Below are 23,307 nucleotides of genomic sequence, written 5' to 3'. Positions count from 1 at the left end.
TGTTTGTCCCTGTCTCATCTTCTGTTACTCGCTCTTCTCACACTAGTGTGTCATTTTTTTATCCTTTGTATTTGATTCTTTCCTCTTATCTAACCCGTATCTGCCCGGAATTATTTTCTTTCACGGATATTCATTATTCTCGCAAATATGGTGCAAAATAGATAATAAACTGTAAGAATTGATTAATTTTAACTCTACGATGTCCCAAAGCTGAGATACAGCATGATAAGGAAACACACCACCAGGCGTATAAGGTAAGGTAAGGGGTTGTTCTGCCCGAAGGCAGGTCCGAACCTCCGCAGAGGTATTCCTGAGCCGGAGTTTACTTGCGGTAGGGTGGCCAGTTCCTTTCCGCTCCTCCATTCCCTTACCCCCCACCAACAGCGCGTGGCAACCCATCCAACTCCTGACCACGCCCAATGTTGCTTAACTTCAGAGATCTCACGGGATCCGGTGTTTCAACACGGCTACGACCGTTGGCAGGCATATAAGGAATTCTTATCATTTAAAAAAAAGTAAAATGCTTGAATATTACAAGGTTAGTCATTATTTTAACTATAATAAATCTGTACAGTTAGATTCAGTAAAGATGCTATTGTCTGAGTTTACTCTGAAAATATATACAAGAAAAACAGAATACTTAAAACTTTATGGATCTATGTAATTCCATAATCTGCACTGAAACGTCAACAATGTCTGTGCTACTTACGACAATGGAAGGAATAAAATCTTTTTTCATGTAATACAACTCAACACTTTGCACATTTCATGGTCATGTGTGACTTACGCAAGGCACATATTGTTCTCTTCAGCTGGCTTACAACAAAGTGTCCCCTTTCATCAAAACGTACATCTGAAGAAATTCAACTTGTCACTGATGTTGTTCTTGGGTCTGGTCTAATCTTGGAGATTCCATACTTTGCAATAAGGTCCATTGCCACATTTCTCCAAAAGTGTAGAAGATCCATTTCCTCAGTTTTGGTGATTACTGCAGAATTTCTGTAGAGGACCATACATTTTGTAGTGCAACATCCAGACCCAAAAAAACTAAAAGCCACCACCACTTCTATATTTGCTGACATTTTGATCCATCCTGTCTGTTCTACCCATAACAACCTTGTACTTCTTTATTACATTTGGTTGGGAAATTGTCATCGTCTTCTTCTCAGAAAAAGAATATTGCTAAGCCTTCAACACAGGCTCAATACCATCACAATTTGATGCCACCATAACTAAGGAATTGTCATTCCAACGGTAAACCAGCAAGTTTTCATTACTGTCAAATTTTACATCATGACAGCCTCTGGCATCCTTTTTCATGATGCTGATGTCTTTTAGTGGGCAATGCCGATTCTATTACTCCGTAGAGTACCTGTGAGGCCAGAGCCTATGTACATGAGTGTCCACAGTCTCAGGTGCCATGAAATAGTTATCTGCATATAAATGGTGAAGGAGCAAATTCCCCTTTCCATCTTGAGGCAAACATTCACAAAATTTCAGTAGAACTCCAACTCCTAAACCATGCTTCTGCTTGTATTCATTCTGTGTTCCTTTCGTACCTTGATACACATCAAAATCAACCAGGTAAACTAATCTCATGTTATGGGACTACACTTTATATCCAAAACAGATTGGTTTGTTGCAGATAAATTGTTTTGATCCATGTCTACTATAATATGGTATCATAGCTTTATTGATGTTTGATTCCTTCTCCCAAACGGCGTATTTCATGAAGATGACGCTCAGATTACTTAGGTAGGGTCTACTTTTGAAATGCAATTATTTACATCCAAGACAGTATTATCAGCCAGATGAAAATTTCTTGTAATCTCTTCAAACCTGTTTCTCCACTTTTCGTGTCAATACTTTCCTCCCAGTACATCCTACATTGAGGCAAAACCACATAACCGCTGAGTACTAAAATTACGATACATGCTCCAAGTTCTTCAGGATAGAATTGAAACATGGATCAACCTTTTTGGGCTATGTACATTACACTATATTTCACAATTTCTATGATCAAATTATTGTTCAGAAACAGTTCAAAAACTTGCAGAGGGGACAGTGGTCAGCACAGAGGGTTTGGTTCATAAAACACAGTTTGATGCATTTCCTTTAGCTTGTTTCTTATTTAACAATCCTTGGGCATATCACAACTATTCCATTTCCTTTCAGTTACTACATCTGATTTTTTACTAACTACCAAAAATTTCCTACATTTTTGGCATGTCCTGATTACGTTCAATTTTCCAAGCACTTACTGCAGAATCAACATACTGTCATACATAATCACTTTTTCAACACTGTCTTCGTCTTTATTTATAATCACATACTCCCTCAAGTTTCTAATCACTGCCTCAGCTTCATCCCCTTGCTGATGACCGCTAAGATTATCCATCGTTCCCCTGAGTCTTCATCTGCACTGTCTTCATCAGTATCGTACCTTACATCAGGTGGAGCCATAAATATATATCTACTGAATCAGCAGTCATCACTTCTTCTGAACTCTCTTCCTCCAAAAGGCTGATAATTTTGTGGATGGTGAGGTTTCTGAAAATAATTGCGCAGTAATGTAGCATAAGTTAACTTATATGACAATGTCACTCGTGTGAGAAAACATAACTTCTGTACCATCATATCACAATACGGTGAAAAACTATTAATTGTAAAGAAAACAGCATTATATTGGGTTTGGTCAGTCATATGGCATGTGCCCAGTGCTACGAAAATGTAACATTCATTTTTCAGCTCTTATAACTAGCACAATGCCACTTGAAATATTCATTATTACACATGAAATAATAAAATGGAACCAATATGTTCTAAAGCACTATCAAATGTGTCGTCATTCTTCATAAAACAACAATAATTACCTGTTTCTATGTGAAGATGTAGCCATTTTCAAGTGTCACTTGTCTGCTGAATTCAACTGTCAATTCAAAACATACAACTGACCAAATAGCAATGGAAATGCACCAGAGATGTTATATAAGGCATACATATTGTATCCTATACAATTAAACAGTTGAGGAGCATATTGGTGTCTGTGAAGTTTGCAAAATGAAGACTGGGTATATATGAGCTAACTTCCTTACTTTCATGTATAAGGTGACCCACCTAAGTTTTTCGCCTCAAATATCTTCTCAATAGTTGAAAATAATGATAAGCGATTTTCTCCTATGTGAATAATAATAAAGGGCTCATGAAAGACCATGCAGTAATAAGCACCAACGCATCAATAACAACTTGTTTGTATACCTCGCATACCTAGTTGATGGTAAACAGTCACATTTAGCAATGCAATTATACCCACTGTCAGACATTGGTGAAAAGGAGTATTGAAATTTGTCATTTTTAGATGTGGCACCAACATTCTGAATGTTGATGGTGGGATGATGCATCAGAAGTTGTTTGTATGTTCATTCTTCCCTGAGACATTAACACAAGGTGAGGTAATCCAACAGATAGGAACTCCTGAAAACATGCACACTTCAATGTTCCTTTTCGTCAGTCTGACTGTGACAATAATTGAATTGCTGAATGTAGCTGTCTATGATTATGCATGTATTTATGTAAGAGAAAAAAGCAACCGTTACCACTACCTTGGTGCTTATTAGAGCATGGGATGCATACTGTACATCTTTCATGTGCTTCTTACTTTCATTCACATAGATGAAAATTGTTTATCACTACCTTCAGCTGGTCAGAAATCATTTGAGTTGAAAAACTTAGGTGGGCTACCCTTATATCTTTCATTACATTAATTTACAATATTATTTTCTGCTTTTCAAAGTTTATTTATGTTAATATTACAATCATCACTGAACAGATCACAACATAACATTACAATAGTTGTATATAGGGCAGTACATATGTAAGTTTTCCTTTAGTATGAAATAAAGTTTCACATTTTTGAGATAGTAATAAATACAGATTTCTACAATAAGTACTTCATTTCATGCATTTGTATCAAAATTCCCCAGTTCAGAAATATCTCTTTATTGAAAGATAAATTTCCAGCATATCATCTTCATTTTGGAAGTTACTAACTTGATCCATTGGGAAATTAAAACAGTCTTTCCCCTCAAAAATGTTCTGAAAAGTATTGGTCATGGTGTGAACATCTCGTGAGAAACTAAATGTCCTCTCAGAGTTTTTGGCACTGCCAGACATTGAGAACTCATACCTGTATTCAGCAATATCTCTCTCATCCAATATCAGGACTGCACCATACAGTTTCTTATCAGAAAGCTGATATACAAGCTTTGCAATGAACACCATTCCATGTACTAAAATCATTTTGTGGTAGTTACATGCTGCTGGATTATGGACATCAACAATAAACTTCATGCTTGGCTCAACTGAAGTGTGTTCTCCATGGCTGTTTACCATATGATCCCACATACTATCTCGCTCTCCTGTCCAAGTACACTCAGGACAAATACATTTGAAGAAGCTATAGAGACAGTGGGCTTCATGGACTTTCTTCACTGCAGGTGGAAACTTATCAGAACAGCCTACATCTTCATTTTTACATGGTAACAGAAGACTATTAACCAAGTTTTCTAGAGCAATACTGCGAGTATCTATGAACTCAGATTTACATAATGGGCAATGAGGACCAATTGAACACAGAGAACAGATAGAATGTCCCTGTTCACACTGACCTATGGGAGTAGTGAGATACTTATCACACTGAGGATTCTGACATCTTAGGATGTTGATTACAAACTTAACATCATCTGCCTCATCATTGCAATTCCTCAAGTCAACCAAATACCTTGGGTTTTCAGCCATTTTAAGATGCAGCCTCATGTGCACATTTACTGTCCACTTGTCCACTGCATTCCACAAAGAGGAACTGAAATATAGAGAGAGATATACACATGTAAAATTTTACTCTAGAATAAAAAGAATTCTTCAGTATATTTTAAATAGAAGATAAATTGCCCGAGTATGTATTGAACTCATGTTCTGCATAGTGTTCATGAACTGATTTTTAAAGTAATATCACAAATTACAAGGCAGCACATACTCATTATTAAGATGAATCAGACACAGGGTGGCATTGGAAATGACACCCCATATAACTTTGTTCTTAAATCTATACTCCTGGGGTATCAGCTTTCATACTGTACAAGCAAATTCTTCAGTTCATGGAAATTAAGCTAGGTAGAATTGTTAGTCCATGCATAAGTTTGTGATAATTGATAGATAAAGGAAGAATATAGAAACAAATTCATATTCAAACATGTTCATTAAATAAATAAAAGGAAATTTTTCTTACAGCCAATCAATAGTATTTAATACTGTACAGTACTTATTATTTAAGCATATATGTTTTGCCTTGTTTAAAGGCTTCCTTAGGGTGTAAGTCATTTGCTAAAACAACTTATATATTAACATTGCTCAGTTGTATATAAAAAGCACATACATTATAATTAAAATCCTTAAATCAAATTAAAATTGGAATTAAATTTACAGTAAGAAGCTATTCTAATAAGAAGTTATTTAATATAAGTAAAAATTAAAATGAAATTTAAAATCTAAAATAGAAGACTGGAGGACTATAGCATGTCCTATGCCCTTTAGTTGCTGAATCCAAAATTGCTTATATTTACTGTATATTACAAGTATTGACACTGATACAGAACTATTTCATTTCAACTATTGCACAAAAGGCAATGGTTGTACTGCTGTTTGCAGAAAGAAATGTTACAGTGACCCAGAACATTTGTTGTAAACACTTTTGTACACTATGAGATCCCTGTCCACAGACAATAAGCAGATTGTCTCACCAATTTGAATGTGATGGAGAAGAACCAACCACATGATGATACGATTCACACTCCAAAAAATGTTGTGGCTCTGGTTCAAAGCCTGAGTAAATCAACAAGAACTGATGTGACTTTTACATTTGGGGTTGTCTCAAAGGGAAGGTGTACCACGGGAAACTCAAAAATACAGCATAACTCAGGGTCATCATCGTGGAGTTGTGCTATGCGATTCTGAAGATCCGTACTGGAGAGCCATCACCGAAGTAAGGTTGCATCGTCAGGAAGTTGCGAGGCATATAGAACATGTTGTCCATAGATGCATTTTCTATGCTTTGATTACATTTTTATCAATTCTGAATCAGTCTTGCCCAAAATAAATATGCCCTATATATGCACTATGTGCACCACCCTGTAGGTAACACTAGTTGGTAAGTATCTTTTACTCTCCATGGACCTTCAAGGATACCCATCACATGCTTTATATTATGTCAAATATAGACTTCAAAATGATTATATCCTGTGTGATATTGGATGGAATTATGCAGCACAGGTGTTTCGCTTTCCGAGTTGTCCAGTTCTGCACAGTAAACTGGTAGGTTTGCAGATAAGCAAGCAATCAGCCAAGTAGTCAGCAACTTTTTTTTTTTTTTTTTCAAGATGAAGCATGGCTGAGTAAGGTACAAGCAAGGAAATGTCATCATCCGGCAGCAAAAATCTTAAGCATGTTTGATTCTTCTAACTCATGTTAAAGCACGTTCTTCACAACAAATTTTACGACAACATATATGGTTCTTTGGTCAACGCCGAGTGTGACACTATTTCAGACACCCGTGCACGAGTAAATGTGGCCTGGATGAAGTGGCAGCAAAGTATTGGTGTTCTCTGTGATCGTCGGATACCAATCCACCTGAAATCCAAGGTTTATAGGACTGTTGTTCGCCCAGTCGCTCTGTATGGCTCTGAATCCTGGCCAGCGGCAGTACAAGCAAACTCTTCATGTCATGGAGATGCACATGCTTCGCTGGTCACTTGGAATGACCCAGCCAGATCATGTCACCAACCTAGAAATCTGGAAAATCATGGGAGTTGCCCAGATCATATAAAAGATGCGTGGGACCCAACTTCGGTGGCATGGTTTCATAATGCGTAGAGAAGTTTCATCTATTGTACAGACAGCACTTCGCATCACACTATCTGGAAATAAGCTATGTGGTTGGACCAAGAAGCGCTGGCTTGATCGCCTTCAAGAAGACAAGCGCTATGTTCATCTTGTTTCAAATGATGCCCTTAATAGAATCAAGTGGAGATTGGCTTGAAAAACAGCGGACCCTACTCCACTGCGGGACAAATGCTAAGAAGATGTATTCCAAATCGAAAGAAAGTCACTCAACAACACTTCCTTGCCTGAATACTAAAAGGAGCTTTCCACATCTGAGACTTGTTTTGAAGTGGTAAAATTCAGGTGAACTTGTAAAGCAATGTTAACCTGTTAAAGCTAAGTGTCCTGTTTTTAAGACTGCCTTAATACTATTTTTAAAATAATATCAAGGTCGCTTAGCATTTTTATCACAGAATCATAACAAGTAAGATGTTTTGATGTTATTTTGGTCAAAAATGTGTTTAAATATGTTATTTGTAATTTATTCTTCAATTCATCAATAGGTTGGCCCTGTTACAATATTCTGTTACATCTTTCAAACTTTCAGCAGCATAAGTTCAGTTGTTGTTCTAATGTATTCATTACAGATTTCCCTTTCTGGTTATCATCTAAGTAGTTTCATAATCAAAATGATTTGTGCTACTTAAAATGAACATTAATGTCTTTTAAACAGATATGTTATTAAGAGAAATTGATACAGATTTTTATTTAAAGAAAATGCATACTGTGCCTGTTAAGGTCTATCATCTTGTTTGATGATGGATGATATTATCCAAACTGAACAGATTACTTCATAAAATTGCTTGTATTTTCATATTTGTGTAGTGATACATTTTCACTGCAAATTAAAATACACCGGTATATAGTTTGGCTTTAATGGGTTAATTAAGTAACCTTTATTTTATTAGATAATGTGCTTTTGTCCCACAAGAGGTTCATCCAACCAATTTCAACGAGCTTCAATGTACCTGTTGGGGGAACACTCAACAGTAACTTGTGTATATGGGTTTAGGTCAATAAACTTCAGTTTAAAAAAAAAAAATTGAGGTCAAATGTCATGACATAGGATCTGCTTCAGACCAAGTTGAGACGATAGAACTTTAAAAGGTGAACAAAATTTACTTTAACATGTCAGGTCCGCAACCTAATAATTTCCAAAAAATTGATGAATCCCATGTTCCATTGCAATAAATATATACTTGGAAAGAGTCAACCGGTGGATCCACAAAATTCAACAAGATATCAAAGCAGTTGCATTCAAAACAGCTGATGCAGAGAACAAAAATAAAATTATCGCCTTCTTAAGACTCACAAATTTTCAGCAGAAATCACACAGTCAGGCAATAGCGATTTTAGACAAATTGAGAAAATTACAATCAGAATGAATGAGAAAGTACTGAGCAGATCACTAGAAACAAACAGTACAACCTTCAAAGAAAAAATGAACTAGAAGATATCCAGACACCACTCATCCACTGATTAGATGGACAGCACTTGAGTGCATGTTGTACAAGCTGTGGTTGAGCTGTGCAGTCATTGGGTCAGCGAAGGGCTTCACCAACCACCTTACTTTCTATTTCAAGCCACTGTGACTTCAGCTTAATCCTTAAGATAAAGGAACCAATTCACAGCAGTTAATTAAGAACTTCCAAATATTCTTTAGGTAGTAAACTCTTCTGTTTGTGTGATTAACCTAACAGTAACCAGTTACTTCTACAATGGATATTACACAATGTTGGTGACTACAATAGTGTTGAATAAAACTTGGAAACAGCTGTCTATTCTGCACATGCAGTTATAAGTAATTGCAACTTTTAATATGCTACAGTCATATGCAAGTTAACTGGAGCTTTCCCGTGATTGATATTCTTAGATTCAGCATTTTCTATGTATAGTTTGTTGACTGAAGAGTAATTGCTTTGTGTGATTATTGGTTTTTGCTCAAGTGTATTTATTCGCATGTGTTGAATTTTTTAAATTTCGTTGTGAGATTCAAAATATACGTCTTCAATGTATACAACCCCCAAGAGGTGTAGTGCAATGATGGCAGTATTACAGAATACTTCTATGAAACAAAGACAGATAGCTCGAAATTTTGTATCTATGAGAGAGATATTGTGCCAGCTTCATTGTCTAGGGTTTGCGAGCCTGTCTCTTATCCAGAGAGCCTGAGTTCCAATTCCTGGGCAGTTCAAAGATTCTTACCTAGATCTGAGGGCTGGTTCAATGTCCACTCAGCCTAAGTGAGAACAATTGAAGCACACCACCAAACAACGCTGTACCGGGTGAGTTGGCCGTGCGGTTAGAGGTGCGCGGCTGTGAGCTTGCATCCGGGAGACAGTGGGTTCGAATCCCACTGTCGGCAGCCCTGAAGATGGTTTTCTGTGGTTTCCCATTTTCACACCAGGAAAATGCTGGTGCTGTACCTAAATTAAGGCCACGGCCGCTTCCTTCCAACTCCTAGGCCTTTCCTATCCCATCATCGCCATAAGACCTATCTGTGTCGGTGCAACGTAAAGCCATTAGCAAAAAAAAAACAACGCTGTATAGCACATTTTTGGTCAAGTTGGGTTAATGGCCGACCATTGATGTATAGGGCATTCTGTGCGCGCTGATGCATGAAACAAGGTAGGATGTTATTTACAAACACCTCGTTTTGAGTCTATAAGTTTGGCGCTAGGTGAAAGAACGTTGTACGGCACATTGGATTCTAAAACATGGCGAGCACGAGATATGCTGTGTTGTGTCCTAGTAGTGTAAATCGACTGAACATATCAAGAAAATGTAAAGTGAGTGGAAGTATATCAAGTGAAAATTAATTCGGGATCAGGGGAAGGCATATAAAAGTTGATGTGGGAGGAATATCGCTGCCAAATAACTTCCATACCATGTAAGTGGAACAACGCTTTATGGTTTCTCAAGTGATGGTTCCTATGCAGTGGAATACGTGATGGGAGAAGCATCTCTGAACAAACCATTCACAGTAACTGGACTCCAACAAACTGATTTTAAGAATTTAAGTCATGTAGAAGCATCCATACACAAAGGCTGTAACCTAAAAAATAAACTAAGGTTATATGGTTAAAATTTTCCAGTGATGATCCAAATGCTCTGAGTGCTCACGAGTCCCATAACATTCTTCGTCCATGGATAAGATACACTATGTTGTGCAGGAACAAGGCGACATCATTGAACAGTGTTTCAGCAGGTACTCTGCCACACAATCTTCCAGCCTTATATGTGAGTCCACTTCCCATCACCAAAGAAAGGAAAAAGCTTTCCTAAACATGTGGAAGTATCTGAGCACAAAATACATGAATTTTTAGAAAAATATCCTCTCTGAAGACTAGTATTGCTGTTTTGACTTCATGGAGTATTGTATACTTTGACATGGTTGCATTCTTTTATTTGGTTTTCTTGTAAGTTTTTAATGACAGTTAATGACATCTATCGGATTTTTCTATTTTAGTCAGACTATCTGGTTGAAATATGATATTTTCAATTATTTTCAAAGCAATATCAATAATTATATCAGATATATTTAATATCAACCGATAAATATAGTGCAATGTGCATTGTGTTCATGTAATACATGTATTTTCCATGTAATGAAGTACATTAGAAAATGATTTCTGTTATTATATTCATGTATGCTGTGTTTACTATGGAACAACGCTGTATAGGCATTTGTATACAGCATTGTTCTACTATATTCAGATTTCAAACAGGTGTTGCACTGTACTTGGAGCAGTATTATGGCATCTGACGATTGAATATGATTTGTTATATACAAATAATTATGTTTAATGTTTTGAAGTCAAAAATTAATATATGTGCGATAAAGAAACATTTTTGTTTGTTCCTGTACATTTTGATAAAAGTGCCATGCAGCATTGTTCGGTGACGTGCTTCAATTGTGGAGCATCTGACAGTGAGATAGTGGGCCCGGTCTAGAAAGCCAAGAATAACAGCTGAGGGGATTCGTCACACTGATCATGTGTAACCTCGTAATCTACAGGCCTTTGAGCTGAGCAGTGGTTGCACGGTAGGCCAAGGCCCACCAAGATTGTAGCATCATGGGGTTTTTAAAGTATGAAGGCTTTCACGGCCGGTGTCAGTATAATAAAATTCTTCCGGGCTGTTATGCCGTGGTCCACTCCTCTCGCTTCTCCCAGATGTTTCGATTACTGCTGCGGTAGTCATCTTCTGTGGCGTCGTGTAGATACGCTCTCCTGTATCCCGCTGGCGACTGCAAAAGTTGTTTGGGAAGCAGCTGTATTTATATGTAAGTGTGTGGCCTCCAATTGGTTCGCGCTGTGCAAACCGACATCTGATTGACTATCTGAAAGCACGACCTCCGATCGGGTCGCGCCGAGCAGCTTGACGTTTGGTTGGCTACCTGAACACACGACCTTTGAATGGTTCGCGCCGGGCATGGATTCTGACTGGGTCGCTCCGAGAAGTCTGTCGTCTGATTGGATCTCGGAGTGCACGACCTCCGATTGGGACGTGCCGAGCAATGGATCCTCTGGTTGGTTGACTGTAATGTCCCTGATCTTAGTAAACTTCGGCCGTACGTTATATAAAGGGGTGTACCTGGATCAAGAAGTTATTTGATCTTATGTTCATAATCCATGGTGTTCAAGATAACAGTAGCATTACCTTTGTCAGCTGCTAATATGATAATACTTTCGTCGGCTTTTAAATCCTTTAGAGCAAGCCCCTCCTTCTTGCTAAGATTACGTTTTGGTAACTTGGCCTTGCAGAGTATCTTGGAACAGTCGTGTCGTATTTCCTCGGAAACCTCTGGCAGCAACTGACGTATTTCTGATTCTATTTTGGAAATAATATCTTCTATTGGGATGGTCGCCGGTGTAACAGCAAAATTGCCTCCTTTTGCAAGAACAGTAGTTTCATCTTCTGTTAAACAACGGTTAGATAAATTAACGACTGTCTGGGCAGTGTCCACTCTGTCGATCGGATCCCTCGTCCTCATATTGCCACTTACGCGTTCGTACTTTTTCTTCTGCCGTAGCGTATCCTTCTTCTCCTGATGTTCCATGGTGTTGTAAGTAATCCTGTCTATTCGGTCCCAATCACTCCAGTGCATCGAGTTGCCTGTCGTCAAATGTAGTGATAAAAGCCGTTCATTGAGGGCCAGTTCTTTACGAGTAAAATGAATACGTTCCCTAAGAAGGGCTTGTTCAGTCCTGTTATAAATTCTGTGTGCCGAAGGAGTTGAAAAAAGTCTCTTCTGTCGAAGAAATTGTGGAATAACACATGTGTCGCGGCAGCGGAGTAAAAATGTAAGAGAGCACAGTAGATGGGATTTCTTCTTGCGAAGCGTTTCAAATTGACGACTTAAACGATAAATATCCTCCCCGTAGAGGTGGGTCATTAAAGTATGAAGGCTTTCACGGCCGGTGTCAATATAATAAAATTCTTCCGGGCTGTTATGCCGTGGTCCACTTCTCTCGCTTCTCCCAGACGTTTCGACTACTGCTGCGGTAGTCATCTTCTGTGGCGTCGTGTAGATACGCTCTCCTGTATCCCGCTGGCGACTGCAAAAGTTGTTTGGGAAGCAGCTGTATTTATATGTAAGTGTGTGGCCTCCAATTGGTTCGCGCTGTGCAAACCGACATCTGATTGACTATCTGAAAGCACGACCTCCGATTGGGTCGCGCCGAGCAGCTTGACGTTTGGTTGGCTATCTGAACACACGACCTCTGATTGGTTCGCGCCGGGCATGGATTCTGACTGGGTCGCTCCGAGAAGTCTGTCGTCTGATTGGATCTCGGAGTGCACGACCTCCGATTGGGTCGTGCCGAGCAATGGATCCTCTGGTTGGTTGACTGTAATGTCCCTGATCTTAGTAAACTTCGGCCGTACGTTATATAAAGGGGTGTACCAGGCCTTGCTGAGTTTCAGTCCTTCCTCCTTTCTATTAAAGTTATCTGGATCAATAGAATCAGGAATACGTCAGTTGCCGCCAGAGGTTTCCGAGGAAATACGACACGACTGTTCCAAGATACTCTGCAAGGCCAAGTTACCAAAACGTAATCTTAGCAAGAAGGAGGGGCTTGCTCTAAAGGATTTAAAAGTCGACGAAAGTATTATCATATTAGCAGCTGACAAAGGTAATGCTACTGTTATCTTGAACACCATGGATTATGAACATAAGATCAAAGAACTTCTTGATCCATCGATCTACAAAAAACTTCCCCGTGACCCGACTATGAGTATCCTGCGCAAGACCAATACTCTGATTAAGAAATCTTCTATTTCACCAGAAGAACAGAAGAAGCTGAAGAAATCAGAAGCCTTGTGTCCAAGACTATATGGTCTTCCTAAGGTCCATAAGCCAGACGTCCCTCTTCGTCCCATCGTTAGTACCATTGGCTCTCCAACTTATGAAGTCGCAAAATATTTAAGCAATTTACTGAAACCTTACGTAGGGACTAAGGACTCGCACATCAAAGACTCGGCCCATTTCATAAACAGATTGCGACACTTACGAGTACAACCGGGGGATATACTTGTTAGTTTTGACGTCGTCTCGCTGTTCACTATGGTACCAATCAAGGATACTCTTGAACATATTCAACATCTCTTTGCAGAGGAGACAATAGTTTTATTTGAACATGTACTTACGACGACATTTTTCCAATGGAAACATGAATTTTATGAACAGACAGACGGTGTTGCCATGGGAAGCCCACTTAGCCCTGTTATTGCTAATTTTTATATGGAGTTCTTTGAAGAGGAAGCCCTGCAGACTGCTGTAAATAAACCCAGCTGTTGGTTCCGCTTTGTTGATGATACTTTTGTAATATGGGGACATGGAGAGGAGGCACTTGACGGTTTTCTTACACATCTGAACAGTATTCATCCTCGTATACAGTTCACTGTGGAGAAGGAAAAGGATGGAGAATTAGCTTTCCTGGATGTGCTGGTGAAGAGGAAGAATGATGGATCCCTAGGGCATCAAGTATACCGAAAACCAACACACACAGACCGATATTTAAACAAAAATTCGAATCACCATCCTGGGCAGAAGCGCGCCATGATGAAGACTTTGGTGGATCGCGCCCCTCGTGTCTGTGAACCAGAGTACATCGAGAAGGAACTACGGCATCTTGATCTAGCCTTACAAACCAATGGCTACACGGTACAAGAGGTCAGGAGAGCACTCCACCCCAGAAGACAGCCAGCGAATAGTAAGCGAGAAGAACCAAGGAAGAAAGGTATCGCTTATTTGCCGTATATACGGGATGTCACGGATCGTATTGGAAGGCTCCTTGAACGTCACGAAGTTAAAACCATTTTTCAGCCGACCCAACAGCTACGAAACATGTTACGTTCTGCCAAAGATCCACGTGACCTTTTAACATCTACTGGGGTCTATAGGATACCTTGCAGCTGTGGAGCTGTTTATATTGGCACGACTGGCAGAAGTGTCAATACTCGCCTGACGGAGCACAAAAGGAATTGTCGCTTGGGACAATACGACAAATCAGCAGTAGCGGAGCATGCACTGCTTGACGGAAATCATGAGATCCGTTACGAGGATACTGACATACTGGCCACAACATCCCACTTTCACGCCCGTCTCTACAGGGAAGCAATCGAAATACATAAACATCCAGATAACTTTAATGGAAAGGAGGAAGGACTGAAACTCAGCAAGGCCTGGTACACCCCTTTATATAACGTACGGCCGAAGTTTACTAAGATCAGGGACATTACAGTCAACCAACCAGAGGATCCATTGCTCGGCACGACCCAATCGGAGGTCGTGCACTCCGAGATCCAATCAGACGACAGACTTCTCGGAGCGACCCAGTCAGAATCCATGCCCGGCGCGAACCAATCAGAGGTCGTGTGTTCAGATAGCCAACCAAACGTCAAGCTGCTCGGCGCGACCCAATCGGAGGTCGTGCTTTCAGATAGTCAATCAGATGTCGGTTTGCACAGCGCGAACCAATTGGAGGCCACACACTTACATATAAATACAGCTGCTTCCCAAACAACTTTTGCAGTCGCCAGCGGGATACAGGAGAGCGTATCTACATGACGCCACAGAAGATGACTACCGCAGCAGTAGTCGAAACGTCTGGGAGAAGCGAGAGGAGTGGACCACGGCATAACAGCCCGGAAGAATTTTATTATATCATGGGGTTTATTTTGTAGGGATTGTAAACTGAATTATTCAGCAGCATAAACAGAACTGGCTCAATCTCCACCAAGTAAAAGGGAAACTGCAGCAGGAAAGAAAACTGTATGACTGATGTCCACTTCCTCCTCAGAAGAAGCAAATTAAACCCCAGATTCACTGCTGTAGTTATGGAAACCAAGATGAAGAAAGAGATTTTGTAACAGATTTTTGTAGAAGGAATGGATTAATTATTGGCAATATGTGGTTTAGAAAATAGAACTCACAAAAAATAACTACAGTAGATATGGTTGGAGAAATAGAAAGACAAAAACAATTATTGATCTTATTCTGATGGAGAAAGAGAAATGTAGACAACTGGAAGATGTGACAGCAATGCCAAGGGACAATTTCAAAGGAGACCATTAAGTGGTGGTTGCCAAATTGAGACTTAGTAAAATAATGAAGTTAATAGAAAAAAGGGAAAGAAAAAAGGGATGGAAGTTAAAAGAGAAAGAAATAGGGGAAAAGTTTCAAAAAGATCTGATGAAAGAAATTCCCAAAGATGACGTGAATAATGTGGAAGAGGAATGGACATGTTTCAGAAATGGTTTTGTAAAGTGTGCAGTAAACACCTCTGGAAGACTATCAGGGAGGAAAAGGAAAAGCAGACTTCTTGGTGGAATGGTATGGTAAAGGAAGCAGTTAAAGAGAAACAAATGGCTTGGAGGAAGTGGATGGGCAGCAATAGTACAGAGAATAGGCAGAAATATAAAGAAGCCAGAAAGGTATGTAAGAAAATAGCATAAGAAGAGAAATAGAAGAGCTGGGAAAGTTTCACAGAAACTTTACAGAAGGATATAAAGGGAAGTAAAAAGGTTTTGTACAGTTTGGTGAAGAATAGTTTAAGAAATAGGGAAGATACAAAATTTGTAAAAATAGAAACGGCAGATATTGACGCAAAGAGATGAGATACTAAAACAATGGGAAGAATACTTCTCACAAGGGAACAAATACTTGGGATACGCTTGGATCCGGTTGAAATTGGGTAGGAATATTCATGGGAGGCAGTAGAATGCTAAAGTAAAAACTGCATGTGTCCAGCGCAAGTTTGAACGCCAAGATTGAACAATTAAATAGTCAATATAAATGGTCCGTTATTGGACATTATAAATTTTCCAGCTAACTCATTCCTGGTTGCCAGCATTTTGCCCCAGTGTGCTAAGTTGGGCCCATCAGTTGGTAAATAGCACACCCACCAAGACGCATGGCTAGTGCATACCGTGGAGGCCTTTTTTTTTTTCTTTCCAAAGTTTTCATTCCCCACCCTGAAGGGGTGGGGCGGGCTACCTAGAGGGTTACACCCTCTCTCTGGCCAAGAAATGCAGGCGGGTCAAGAAGATGTGATGGAGAAGGAAGGTGGGTAAACGAAGTGAGAAATGATAGGAGATGTGTGCGAAACGGGAAGGTTAGTTGAGGGTTCCAGGGCAGAGATGCAAGGTTAGGAGGTGGAGGGTGGTGATGAGATTACAAAGTGAAGTGGTGAGGAGTCGAAAGAAATGTGGCGTCGGAAAGATTTGGGGAAAAGAATTAATTGGGGGGAGGGGTGGACAGACGGGTTGATGAGGTTGCAAGGTAGGGGGAGCTGGCCGGGGGGCGACAGTGGGCAGTGGTGGAAGGATAGCGAACAGGTCGGGGTGGGGAACGAGAAGGCTCCACTCGGTAATGATGGCGGTAAATATGGGCGTCGTTGTCGATCAGGTGTTGGACGTCTGCTGCCGTTGGAAGGTGGAGGCGAACCATGTAGGTAGGGCCGGAGCTGTTCTGTATCGGGGACGCACGTCTGGCAGGTATTCCTGTTGTTCGAAGTTCATGAAGTATGTCCTGGTCAGAGATGCTGGGGTCTATGCTACGGAGCACGCAGCTAGGCATACCGGGGTGAGATGTAGGTGGCAGCGGTGATGTTGACGATGTGGCAGCGGCTGCTTCGGCGTTGTCTGGTGGGGATTGTAGAGTTGATGGCGGTGCTGCTGTGGTCGAATCCAATGGGGTGGTGGGGAGTTGTTGGAGACTAGGTTGTGCGGGAGTCAAGGAACGATGGATGATGACATTGTAGATGAAGGGTGGCAAGGCGTGATCGTAGTAACAGGAATATAGGAAGAGGTATGGGCGGACGTCGTAGTGGTAGTGGTGGTGGCGGTGACGGTTGTAGTGGTGAGGTAAATGGCAACGGAAGGCGATGAAGGTTGTGATGGTGTATGAAGTTGAGTAGTGGTAACGACAGGCAGAGTAGTTGGATCTGTAGTGAGTTGGGTCAAGATGGGTGGAGGAGTAGGCTCCATGAGGTAGAAGCGGTAATGTATGCTGACTCTGGAGGCGAGGAGGCGCTTCCAGTCATCACACGTTGGTAGATATAGGAGAATCTGTGATGACGGTGTTAAGCTGGAGCCATCCAACAGCCGGCAAACATCATGGACTTCGAAGTTGGCTGAACGGAGTGCACGGCAAACGTCGTCTTCTGAGATGGTAGGTTCAATATCGGGAATGATGCAGGTGAGCATGGTTAGGGAGACCGACTTCCTTCTTGGCGTCTGGCCGATATGCTTTGTTGTGGCCAACTAGGTGCATAATACAGGTGAGGCATCACCCGGCCAGGCAAAAAAAATAAGTTTGAGGTATTGACGGTGTTGTTGTCCTCGTTGAGATCGAGAAGCGATGTGTGGATCGTGTGTGAACCAGAGCTGCCGTGGAGGCCACTGCGTAGGCTACTTGAAGCCACCGGCAGTGTCAATGCACTATGAGAGACTTTGTCTCATTACGAAAAATTGATGCCTGCCTGGCCATCAGATGATATAGATGTAGATTCCCAAAGGGAACCTGAAATATTTGTCCCAAATTAGTAAATTTATAATACTAATATAAATGGTCCGTTATTGGACATTATAAATATTCCAGCTAACTCATTCCTGGTTGCCAGCATTTCACCCCAGTATGCTAAGTTGGGCTCATCAGTTGATAAATAGCACACCCACCAAGACGCATGGCTAGTGCATACCGTGGAGGCTTCTTCTTCCTCAAATAGTTATTTCATTCCTGCCCAGTAAGGGCTAAATATGTAGCTCTTTGACCAGTGATTGAGTAAATAAAATGTAGAAATTTGGAGCAAATACATACTAGTATGTCTCGTACATACTGAAAAGGAGATGGTAGGTGATGATGTGGCACAGAGGCAACCGCAAACACACAAGACGGACCCCAGGGAGCGCCCGCAATACACCCACCATAGTCGGCCCCCGCTATCCCCCGTTTATTGCCAAAACAAAATCAAGTACAGAGTGGGACACAGAAAATATGAAACATACACAAGTATACAACAAATAAATATCATGGGATTTCTTCCATGTCAGTCTATAGTGCACTGGCTTCGATGGGCACATAAAATAAACAGTCTCGTGCCAAAAACTGTGACACTTGATCAAAAGCATTTTGGTCACAACCAAATTGTGAATAAGAGAAAAGAGAAAATGACAAGTAATAATAATAATAATAATAATAATAATAATAATAATAATAATAATAATAATAATAATAGTAATAATAATAAGAAGAAGAAGAGATAATAAATATAAACACACAACACAGTACACATAAATAGAAATACCTTCAGTCCATCTTGAAGAACGATATGAAAAACGCTATGGTGAATACGGAAGGAAATGAATGAACACTATAGAGACAAAGATGACACGAAAAGCACAGAATGATTGAAAACGAACACATATAGAGATGACACTGGTGGTGTCCTAAATCACTCAGACACAGTTATTGGAGGCCGGTACCACTACCAGGAGGAGCATCATAATATCCAGTAAAAGAAAAATGTAGAAAGAGGGGAAGTTACGTGATAGGAGTAGGGAAAAGATAAGAGATAGCAGGAGTGCGGTCATTATTAAGGATAGCGGTGGCAAGAGGGGAGAGGTTGAGGGCTTCTTTAATCATAGGATGATTATTGGCTAGGGCAGATTATAAGTAATTGAGACAGAGGTCATGGAGGTGTGTAAGGATGGGGGGAAGGAATAAAGAGGTTGGAAGTCAGCAGAAGGGGTATAAAGGGGAGATGGTATGCAATACGCATAGCATGTTTGTCAAGTTTAAGCAATGTCACATATTGTCTGTCAGCTGTGAGCCAGGTCAGTGAACTGTATGTTATGACAGATTGGATAAAGGATTTATAAACTGTGAGGATTTGGGAAGGACGGAGGCCCCATGTATTACCAGTGAGAATACATAGGACGCAGAAGCGGTGAAGGGCACGTTTATAGACTTGTGTTAAGTGATGTTTCCAGTGAAAGTTATTCTGAAACTGAATCCCAAGGTAGTTTAGTGTATTCGTTTCTGTTGTTGGGGTATTATACAACGTTAAAAGAACTCAGTGGCGGTGTCTACAGAGGCGGGATTTTTTCCAAAACACAATGAATTGGGTTTCGGTTGGGTTAACAGCAATATGAAGCCAGGCATCAAACCAGGTTTCAAGGAGGGACAAGTAGGTCTGTAAGTAACGGGTAAGAGTAACAGTGGTAGGAGTAAGCGCAAGAATAGCCAGATCATCGGCATATTGATATAATCTTAAAAGGGAGTCGGGATGTGGAATATCGTAAGTGTATATATAATATATAAGAGTGGTGAAAGGGGGGAATTTTGGGCTACACCCACAGTCATACGAAAGGAATAGGAACAGGTACCACAGATGAGGATGTGTGCTGATCGATATTGGAGATAGTTGTGAATAAAGCGGATAACGGTGATAGGAATGGGAAGATGGCGCAACTTAAAAAGCAACCCAGCATGCCAGAATCAAAAGCCTTATTCACGTCAAGGCAAACTAAGGTGGCAGTTTTACGGGGGCGAAGATAGGCATTAAGAGAAGAAAGAGATGATCGTGGGTGGAGTGTTGGGAATGAAAGCCGGCTTGAGATGATGGAAGAAGACCTATAGAGTCGAGATAGGAGGAAAGTCTCCTACTCAAAATCCCTTCTAGGATCTTACTAAGGACATGGAGTAAGGAAATGGGACAATAAGACCAAATGTCGGATGTATGTGTAAATAATACTAAGGAAATCAAAAAGAATGGAAGGAGTTTCTTGGATATGACAATAAGAGATGGTATCTGAGCCAGGGGATGTTTTTCCTATGTTTCAGGAAAAGCCATATGCCATTGGGTGTAATGGGAGCATTTAAGGGATGAGTATAATCAACATGAGAAAAGTGGAGGAATGAAGGTTGGAGTTGAGGGAAGTTAGGGTCAGAGTAAGCAGTGATGGTGGGTTCATGAGGATGATGAAAGTTAGGGGTGGGAGAGGGGGAAAAGACAGTTTTATAGTAGTCAGCAAAAAGATTAGCCTTGCCTTGATCAGTTAGTGGATGATTGGAAGGATGTGTAATAGGGTATCGAGGAAGAGGGTTGGTAGTTTTGGTTAATTGTCGAAATGTCGTACAAAAACGTCTAGGGTCATGATAATCAGCTAGCTCAGTACACTTGTCCATCCACAATTTACGTTTAATAGCTTTAATATAAGAACGCGTGTGACGTAAAGTTCGTCTGTGTTGTTGAAGCATAATAGGGTCCTTAGTTCGAGTATATGCCATATAGTAGTCATAAGCTAGCTGGAGTAAACGGAGAGCTTTGGTGGGTATAGGAGGTTTGGAGGGGTGGTAAGAATGGCGAGGAATATGAAGGAAATCAGCGGTTAGGATAGCTTGCTCTATTTTAGAAATTAATGAGAAGAGAGTGGGAATATTAGTAGGCGGTACAGCATCACTGAGTAAGTTAGTGAGAGTAGAATTTATTAAAATTCGTATCCACCTTATTCAATACCAAAAATACAACATTTTAATAAATTGTAATCTTGGTTCAATACGGACGAATAATGAAATGTATATACTTAACTAGTAAGAGTAGTGTGATAAGCAGTCCAATTAGTGTGGGCGGAACGGCAAGTAGGGAGAATGTCAGAAACATATCAGATGTAAGGCTTTTCAGACGTTTGCTCTATTAACCAGCGTTTCATCTTAGGTCTGACACTAGATTCATCAGAGTGGGATGTGTCAGACCCTACCCACTGATGCTGGGGTGTATGCAGGTGAACTTATCAGAAGCCCATAACCCTTTCAGACTGAGTACGCACAATTGTGCGGGTTCGTATTTTAGTTATCCCTGACCGTATTTGATGTTTTTTCGGTGCTACACCGGACTGCAGTGATTGTGCAGGACACGTGGCGTGTATTTCAATTGATTTTAGTATGCGCTTGACCGCCAGGACGAAGGAAGAAGAGTTTAAAAAGCACAGTTGATCGGCGAGATGGCAGGAAGCAGTAGTGCCGAAAGTAAGTATTTATTTACTGCGTTTATATTAATCTAGAAGCTTTACTGAATACCGGAATATATTCAATGAAGTGTGTACATTGGTTAGTGAACGTAAATTTTGAAGCTACACCATCGTACGTGATACGAGGTTTTGAATTTTGATACGCACAATTGTGTGGGTCCTGTTTTTCGGATGTTAGTTTTTATTTTGTAAAATAAACTATTAATATGTGTATTGAGGAGCATTTTAGTCAGTTCTTGACGTACAAACAAAAATTCACACCTCCAGTTTTCTTTCAGGTCTGAAAGGGTTATAAGAGTTACAGTCTGATAACTGCATATGGGAGATAAATCTCCACAATGGAATTATTGCCCGCCTAGCAATTCCAAATGGAAAATTTTAAATTCCCATGGAGGGAATTAGATGGGGGAAGGCGAGGAGGGGTTTGGGTCGTGCGGGGAAGAATACCAGGTAGGGTGATGAGGGCAGAGGTGTGGTCGCTACCTGTAGAGATGAGCTTCTGGATGGTGATGGATGTAGCAAGGGAGGGAGAGAGAAGGAGGGCATCAGGGGTGGAATTATTGGCTGGGAGGGTGTGGAAAAAGAAATGGAAGCGCAGGCCCTGGAAAGACGTACATAGATTATTGAACTTAAGAGCTGAGTGGGGGAGTAGGAAGTAACATTGAGATCTGCAACTATAATATATTCGGAGAATTTAGCGTCTGTATATTTAATAAAATCAGAGGGAACTGAGGGTTTGAACGGAATGTACATAGTAGCAACAGTGATAGTTTTCTGAGGAGTATTTACTTCAAGGATAAGATATTCAGTCGTGATTGAGACAGTGGAGTGAGCGGATGTGCTGAGTAGAGTGCTGAATATGGGTGATTCACTAGCGCAGTCCATGGCAGCTATAGGAAGGTGGAATGGAATGAAAAAGTGTGATGAGAGATGAAAAATGGGCAGCAAATCGGTATATTGGTAACCTTGTTGGTAGCCACAGTGATAGCAATCGTATTGGAAATTGGTGGAGTTGAGCTAAACCCAGGGCCTGGACCAGTTGGTGCAATCGGATGGGAAGAATTTGAAATGATTAAGGAACTGATCAAAGAAGCATGTCAGGATGAGTAAACTAGAGACCTAATTAGAGAACAAGCCAAGGAAATAAATAAGGAAATACAAGAGTTAAAACAGTGTGTTAAAGAGGAGATGAATGTGATAAAAGGGAGAATGGTTCACAACACGGAGTAAGTAGAACGACTGAAGACCAAAGTCAGGGATTTAGAGGAGGAACTGCATCAAGTTCAGTGGTCTGAAAACAGGAATAACCAAGAGCTCAGGAGGAAAAAGCTTTTAATTTATGGTGTGCCGGAAGGAGACAACGAAAGCAAGGTGAATAGTATTTAAAGTGGTAGAAGTAATACAAAGTAAAATGAAGATAAACTTTAGTGAGGGGGACATAGAATATATATATAGAGTGGGAAAAGTGAAGGAGACTGATCAAGGTTAAGTTAATATCAACCCTGATGGCAGAAATAGTGCTGAGGAATACCAGCAACATAAAAGGTGAGAAAATTTGGGTGAGAAGGGGCGTGGACAATGGCATCCTCAAGGAACAAAACATTTTACGGAGGCACCTAGGCAAAGCAAGATTCAAGTCCTAAAGACCTACAATAAAGGGCAGCATTTGGTCGTTGGAGACGGTCACTGGTGGCGCACGTGGACACCAGCTCAGATACAGGAAATAGACGAAGAACACCAATATCAGCAAAGTGTAACGTGTGAGGAAGGAGCAGAAGTGAGCAAGGTAGTGCTGACGGAAGTCAGTGATGACGTAGGTGGGAGCGATGCGGC

At 40.6% G+C, this 23,307-nt stretch overlaps 1 protein-coding gene across 1 annotated transcript in view; it reads right to left on the bottom strand.

The window, feature by feature from the left end:
- Positions 1-3,928: 3,928 nt before the first annotated feature.
- The window catches only part of LOC136868493 (E3 ubiquitin-protein ligase SIAH1A), a 53,115-nt gene continuing 33,736 nt past the window's right edge, over positions 3,929-23,307 (bottom strand). The window contains exon 3 of the mRNA XM_067144778.2: positions 3,929-4,861. Within this exon, the coding sequence (XP_067000879.2) occupies positions 3,985-4,861 (877 nt within the window). The 3' untranslated portion in view covers positions 3,929-3,984. The remainder of the gene's footprint in view (positions 4,862-23,307) is intronic.

Source organism: Anabrus simplex, chromosome 1, assembly GCF_040414725.1.
Source record: "Anabrus simplex isolate iqAnaSimp1 chromosome 1, ASM4041472v1, whole genome shotgun sequence".
In the NCBI taxonomy this organism is placed as follows: Eukaryota; Metazoa; Arthropoda; class Insecta; order Orthoptera; family Tettigoniidae; genus Anabrus; species Anabrus simplex.
The sequence above is the reverse complement of the archived record's forward strand: the minus strand, read 5'-3'. Positions and strand labels throughout refer to the sequence as shown.